This window comes from Eurypyga helias, unplaced genomic scaffold, assembly GCF_000690775.1.
Source record: "Eurypyga helias isolate BGI_N326 unplaced genomic scaffold, ASM69077v1 scaffold29841, whole genome shotgun sequence".
Taxonomy (NCBI): Eukaryota; Metazoa; Chordata; class Aves; order Eurypygiformes; family Eurypygidae; genus Eurypyga; species Eurypyga helias.
The window spans coordinates 25,054-32,355 of NW_010230640.1; the positions used below are offsets into that span (position 1 = coordinate 25,054).

The 7,302-nt window shown below is 53.7% G+C and overlaps 1 protein-coding gene across 1 annotated transcript in view; it reads left to right on the forward strand.

The window, feature by feature from the left end:
- Nucleotides 1–7,097, forward strand: part of CCDC108 (coiled-coil domain containing 108) — a 31,762-nt gene extending 24,665 nt beyond the window's left edge. The window contains 9 exon segments of the mRNA XM_010160822.1: nucleotides 475–618; nucleotides 1,068–1,184; nucleotides 1,782–1,919; nucleotides 2,392–2,457; nucleotides 4,101–4,315; nucleotides 4,679–4,828; nucleotides 5,358–5,642; nucleotides 6,297–6,434; nucleotides 7,061–7,097. Coding sequence (XP_010159124.1) covers nucleotides 475–618; nucleotides 1,068–1,184; nucleotides 1,782–1,919; nucleotides 2,392–2,457; nucleotides 4,101–4,315; nucleotides 4,679–4,828; nucleotides 5,358–5,642; nucleotides 6,297–6,434; nucleotides 7,061–7,097 — 1,290 coding nt within the window.
- Nucleotides 7,098–7,302: the final 205 nt, after the last annotated feature.

Here is a 7,302-nt window from a genome sequence, read left to right on the forward strand (position 1 = left end):
GTAATTAATTAGAGTTTGCACTGTGCCTGGAGGATGGGACAGACTAGTAGCTTACTAGTAGCCAGGGGTAGTAGGGAGCAGTTCCCCAAAACACTCACTGAGGTCAATGAGGATTTTGCAAGAACACACCTCGCGTGTTTGCAGGCTGAAGTGGGAAAAGGTCTGGGTTGCAATTGGAGAGAATCTTGGTGCTGCTGGTCTACTGTGCTCCCGAGATCCTCTCCTGCCCCAGCACCAGCATTATGTTCGAGTCGTTGCTCACACAGTCCCACTGCCTCGGGGCTGGCCTCTTGCTGAAAGAGTCCTTGTAACCAGAGCGAAACCAAGAGAAATACAGCACTCCCTCAAGTTGTTATGGATAAGGTAACCGGATAATATTAGCCATGAGCATGACTGTGTGACTGCCCTTCTCCAAGGGCCACATCCCATCTGCCTTCCCAACCCTTCCTCCTGGTTTCACCTTGCTTCCTGCAGGCAGCCACCTTGTCGCACCGCAGGATTTGCTTTGGGAATATCCCAGACTGCACCAAAGCCAGCCGACTTGTCTTTCTCAATAACATCTCGGAGAGTAAGGCTGTTGTGTTTGCCTGGCAGATAAACACCTGTAAGGACAAGAGGGTGAGTCCTTCCTCCTCTTTACAGCCTTCTTGCCCATTTTTGTTGTGCCACAAAAGAACTTTCCACTCCATTGGCAACCAGACAATCAGAAATGACCCTGGGGACTTGGCTTTTGTACTAGCTGACGAAAGGAGAGAGCAGAGAAGAGTGAAGGCAGGGGTTAGGGCAGGTGGGGAAAGACAGGAATTCAGAAGGGGAATCTGAGGATCTCAATGAGGATACATGAACCTGGGGTGATACCGGTGGTTGTTCTTTGAATATATTAGCTTATATTGAATATATTAGCCCATGGTTGTTCTCTGAATATATTAGCTGCTTCTCTCCCATGCCACATACCTCTGAGAAGGGGAGGGAATTCTCACAATCCTGTTGTTACTGCAAAGAGAAGACACACAGGAAAGCCCCAGGACAGTGAGACAGCACCCCTGTGGGGTTTTTTCCCTCCTCAGGTGTTGCAGGTTTCCCCAGAGTCGGGGGTTGTGCAGCCTGGAGGGAGCATCCCCTGTTTCATCACACGGCAACCTTCAGGGAGTGCTTCCTTCTTCAGCACGGACCTGGTGTGTGAGGTGAGACCCAAGAGGTACCTGTGGTTTACCATCACCATACATGTCACTCCGGTTCCCAAATGCAGCCCCTGCTGTTTCCAGCTGAAGGAATCCTTCTTTGCTCTGTAATGCTGGCCAGCACTTCTCATTCCTGAAGAGGCTGAGCTTCCTCTCTCCGGATGCTTTAAGTGTCTCTGTCTGTGTGGCTCACCAGATGATGTGTGATTGTGCAACGCGTGGCTTTGAGTTGAACCCAGCTACTGGAAGTCACAGTTGGAACGGGAGTGGTTTTCAGTTGATGTCAGGGGCTTAAATATCTGTAAAAAGCAAGTCTTGCTTCTTTAATATTAGTGGGGGCACAGACTTGGAGTAATGTCCCTCTGGGAACTTCTCAGATGTCATTTGGCAAGAGATTGTGTCTTTGTGTATATATATATGTCTTACAACAGCACTGTTCTCCCCCATTCCTGCCACTGGCAGACATGGAAAGGGAGTGGGCTTCTGGCTGGGACCTCCTGGAAGGGAAGAATTGGTGATGGACATGGACTTGAGCCAGAGACTGTGTTATTTGCAGCTCCTTTCTAGCCCTGCTCCCTCCAATCATGGCTTGCTGCATAGGTATACATCCAGGAGTCCCTGGTTCAGTATGAGAGGGATCGGCAGGAGTGGGAAAAGGAGAAGGAACGTCAGACTGTGGAATTCACCATCACAGAGAAGGACCTTGGGACTAAGAAGAAGCCAAACTCACCTGGAGGGGTAAGTGCTGCCAGAACTTTACACCAGCTCAGCTCAGAAACAGCAGCCAGCGTCAACTAGAAATAAAAAGTTGGTAAGGGGACGTGAGGCTGTGATCCACTCCAGACCTCATAGCTGGTCTGTGGGTAGTGGAAAATGAGATCTTGGTTTCTAGCCAAGAATCTCCTTGCAAACTCTGAAATTGCTAATGATTATCCGAAATTCGGAAATGCGTGAGAAGCCTTAGGAAGGGCGAAGCCAGTGGCTCTGGAAACCGATGGTTGGATTTTTAACCATGAACAAACACTGGTGAGAAATGTGTAACTACCAGTAAGAACGTGGCCTGAGTGAAGAATGGGAGGATGAGATCATTGACTCTCAGCTGGGACAAAGTAAAACAAAATCCTGGAGTCTGGTTCTGCTCCATCTCTTTCCTACACAGCGATTTATCTTCCTTTTTTGTTATTTTTCATTTTTACTTTTTTCTTTCCAGAAGTCATCAGATTCTGCTAAGACACAAAATCTTCCTGAATCCTCATCTGTGATCAGGAAATACAAGGTAAGTCAGGCCTGTCTCACCCATAGCGGAATCAGGCTGACTGCTTTAGTTGCTGGGTATCGCAGCGTGGGAGCCTGGACAGAGAGCGCAGCAGGATTTGTAGCTTCAAGGCTTTGGGAGACAGACTGTTTGGAGGAGCCAGAAGAATCAGACTGTCTGGCTGTGTCCTGTGGGCAGTAACTTTCCAGCTGAGGTGAACGGGAGGTGCGACTGGAGAGAGAGGGAAAGCAGCCTGGTCTAGTGGAAAGTGTCCCTGCCCATGGCAGGGGGGTTGGAACTAGATGATCTTTAAGGTCCCTTCCAACCCAAACGGTTCTGCGATTCTATGATTCGATGCACATGGGCAGGGCAGTTGGTGCCTGGGCTGGTTTCACGCTGGGGCCACAATGGAATGTGTGTGACAGAAAGCAGCAGGACCCTGGCTTGGCATGGTGCAGGCTTTGTCCTCACTGTTAAAAGAGCTGTGCTCTGTGCCTCTGGAGAAGCTGCAGGCGGGAACTGCCTTGCTTTAGGTACGCAAAAAGCTTTAAAACTCAATTAGCCTGGGTCATCTCTGTTTCCCCTCAAGTCTGCATGACTGTGAGCACTGGAAAAGCTGTCTTTTCCAGCAGTGGCAGCCAGGTGTGAGACAAGGTCCCTGTGAATGCTCTGCAGAACTTCCTGGGCCCAAAAACAGAGCCATGCTGCGTCTCCAGCCGTCGGCAGGACCTGCTGTGGGAATGACAGGGTTTGTGAAGGACCAGCTAACCCAAGATGTGGAAGGGTTGAGGGGAGCTGACGTGAGGCTCAGCAGGTTGACTCTGGTAGGAGACACAGCTTGTTATCTCAGAAGTGCCACCACAGTGAGGCTGTAGCAGCACTGCTGGGACCCTGAGAGTGCCTCTGCATGCCCCGCACTGTCCTGCATGAGGGTATTGGCTCTAGCTTGGGCTGTCTGCCCTGTGCTGGCAGATGTGATCGGAAGCATTCACTGGGATGAACATTTTCATTTAGTCCTCAAGGGCTGTAGCTCCTAGTGACAACCTGGAGCATGCAATCACCTGCTGTGTCTGTGTCAGAAGCGGTGAAGGCCTCTGGCCTCATTCCCAGAGGCTTGACTGCTGTGTCTCAAAGGTCATTGAAGTCCCGTGATGCCTGAGGTCTTCTCCAGAGCTGGATGGTGTCCTTCTGGACTACTCCTGCCCCAAGAAACTTCCCCCAGACTGACTGCTGGTAATGCAACCCCAAACTGGCTGGTCAGATCCTGGTTTCCTTCCAGGCTCGGGCGAAAATTTCCGCATGCACTCCTGCACACCCCACTGTACTCCCAGGGTGCTTAGAAGAGCAGAGGTGAACTCTCGGAGGTCCATGGGGATGTATCAGAGTACCATAGCCCCGAGTGCCCTGGAGAAACCCTGAAGCCCTGCTGACAGTTGGGGCTGGCACACTGGCAACGAGGAGGGAGCAGGCCAGGTTTCCAGCATGGCTGCTCATGCCCAATAGCAGCGCTGCAGTGCCAAGATCATTTTGATGCTGTCTCCTGTCCAGGATCTGGTGGCTCTGGCTGCTGGGCTTTCCAGTTGTCATGACTGTGTCACACCTACACCAGCCTACCCGTGCCCAAAGGAACAACTCAGTGCCTGCTGTCTCCTTCTCTCCAACAGACGTTACCCCCTATCAAAAACCGCCCTATGCCCAACCTGCCAGCTGGACACTTGGACAGGAGGCTGCTGTCAGGCAAAGGAGCCAGACGGGTGTGGGTCAAACCAGAACCTCCCAAGCCCATGCTCTTACACCTCGGTGTGACAGCCAGGTCCTACTCTATTGAGGACTTCTTCACCAACTTCACCTTGGAGTTCCCCAAATACTTCCTGTCCTGGTAAGAGATCCAGCTTTTTGGGTTGGCTTCCACATCTGAGCCAGGGCTGCCCATGCTGTGATATTCACTGAACGGCTCTGTTCCCCTCCAGTGCCTCAGTATTAGGCAAGAGGAGCCTTGCTTTCCTCAGCATTAGCCGACATGACCTGTTTCTCCCCTTCAAAGGGAGATACTGTCAGAGCTCAGTGTTCTTACGACAGTGTCCCTGCTGCTGTCACAAATGCAGCAGCTCCTATTCCTTCCCTGGTCCCCTGCACTGCTCTCCGCTTCCCTGCAGTGCTGCTGCTCAGCCAGGGGGATGCAGGTCTTTCGATGTTTGGGTCGGTAGTGCTGCCACTGATGGAACAACTCCTTCTTTCCCAGCCCCTTCAGCAACCAGCCCTTGGAGAGCAAGTTTGTGGATGGGAGCAGGGACAGAGGCAGGATGGATGTGGATCCCAAATGGTTGTCCCTGGCTGCTGCTTCCAAACAGGAGCTGCAAATAGTGACTGACATACTCACAGGTGTCATCAGGTGCGTGTCCCTTCACCCTCACCCAATTTGGAGCCCCTGTCCTCCTGGGGAGCACGTGCAGCGTGGCCAGCCCTCTGCTAACCCCAGAGGAGTCTGTGCACTCCTGCTGCACCAGAACAGGGCAGTCCAGCCTGCCGAAAGCCTGGGGACTAGGAGCTCAGGAGGCCTGGTCTGACAGCCAAAGGCAGGGTCAGCTCGGGGCTGGGGCCATCCCTGCGTGGTGAAGGCTGGCAGTGCCCAGGAACCAGAGCAGGCTGCCTGCCGCGATCTTGGCAACAGGCTGCACTGGGAATCACCTATTTTGTCTGTCAGGTGCAGAAATGTAAAGGCCAGTGCTGGGGAGGCAAAGGTAGTTGCCTTAGCTCAAGCCATCTTATTGCCTCCCTTAGACACAGAAAGCAAGAAGGGACAGACTAAACATGGTCATCACTCAGGGTTTTCCTCTGATTTGTACTGTCTTGTGATCATCCTCTGGGGTCACACAGATACCTGATCTGCTGGGACTCATCCCTTATTTTCCTCCTCCCAGAGGCCTCTTGAAGAACACCCAGTTCCATGACGCAGTGAGAAGAAGCCTGGATGAACCCATTCCCTATTTCTCCCAGTTCCGGTGTGCGGAATCAGCAGAGCTCCAGGACAGGAGGCAGTGCCCCACAGTCATCTCCAGGGTCTCTGCTTCATCAGATCTTTACCCTGAGAAGGATGGAGAGAGGAAAGAAATCAGGCAGGAAGCTTCTCCCAACCATGAATTGCTGGAGTCTTGGGAGGTTTTTCACCAGGGGCAGTTGAGGGAGCAGAAGGAGATGCTGAGCAGGTGAGGAAGAGCTCATGCATAAAAGGCAAGAGCTGCACAGGCAGAAGAGCCATGGCAGCCCACTGCCTGGCCGGAAACACCTTTCTCCTTCAGCCCTATGGCACTTCCGCTGGGGTGTTCTGGGTGGAAATCCATGCTAGCCCACCCAGGTACCCTCTCCCGGGTGCGGTTTGTGAAGAGTGCAGCTCTGCTGTACCTTGGGGCTGAGCCGTGGGCAGTGCCAGGACGCTGGCAGGAAGTGATGTCTGCTTTACGTTTGGACAGCCCTGGCCATGATTAGTGTGTGGCGTGTGCTTGCCTTTCCTTTTGTTTCCGCTGCAGTATTTCCTCACCTTGTGTTTGCTCTGGCTACTCCCCTGGCACGCTGCTACAGGCTGCGAGCATGTGCACAAATCCGAACTGCCGCGCAGCTGGGAGAGAGAAACCAGTAAAACCACAGTCACCCAGCTGTGTCCGAGGCCAGGCCCTGACCCCAGTTGGTGGCAGTTCTGGGAGAAGGGTCAGCACCCCGTTGCTCAATTCCTGGGTTCATTGGCCTTGGCGTGCAGGAAACAGCGTGTGCTCCGCTGCTGCGCCCTGGCAGGAGTCGCGACAAGCGGCCTGCCTTATCTGCTCTCTGATAGCTGTCCTCTGCCTGTACTTTTGCCCCTTCAGGCAGCCGGCCCTTGGGAACCTGGTGGAGCTGATGCTGGAAAACACACTGCAGAACATCCTGATCGAAGCCAGCCGTGGGGAGGTGGTGCTGACGGCCCAGCCCAGGGTCATTGCTCTACCCCCCAGCCCTTCCCGAAGGTAGCAGAGTGTGTCTGTGCTGTGGCAGGGGACAGGTCCTGTCCTTAATATGCCAGGTGGGAGAATGGCCCATTTCCTAGACCCCGTGGATTAGCTGGAACGCTGCCTGTCAGTGCCAAGGCTGCCTGTGCAAAAGGGGGAATCCGCTCCCAGAGCCCCTGCCCCTTCTTGGCTTGTCCTGAGCCACGGAGCAGAGGTGGTAACGCCTTTCTGTGGATCCCATCTCATCTCTGGGGCAGGGCTCTGGGAGCGAGCAGCCGGCAGAAGGGGCTGGCCTGAGGGCTGGAAAGCCCAGCGCAAGGAGGGTCTCTTGGGAAAAGGGGAATAAGGAGCAGGCAGCACAGCCTCTGACAGCAGGAAGGGGGCAAAGCTTTCACACTCCGAGATGGCATGGGAATGGCCACTGCTGGGGAGGCAGATCTGGGGCTTCCCTCCCTGCACAGGGAGATGGGATTGGGGGAGGATGGGACAGGGTTGGATGGAGGTGTCATCTCCAGAGCTGCAGGAGTCTTGACTAGATAGACAGCGGTTGTTCCTCATGATCCCTCAGGGAGGGATGATTGCCTGGGGGGAGGCAGCAGCAGGCTGCACTCTTCCCACCCCAAAAGCAATCTCTTCTTCTCCAGAGTCTTCAATCCAGCACCCCCACCCTCAAAACCATAGCTGCACTGTGCTGTTTGAGCTCTTCAAGCACATCAACCGTCTCCATTCTTCATCCTGTCCCTGTGATGCCCAGAGCCACTCCGATCTTCCCATACCACGACCTCAGCTCTCCATGCTGGCTGCCTTTTGGGACGTACATCCCAATCACATCGTCAGCTCCGGTTTGAATCCTCTGGCACTGCAGTGTTCATGAGATCTCTCCACG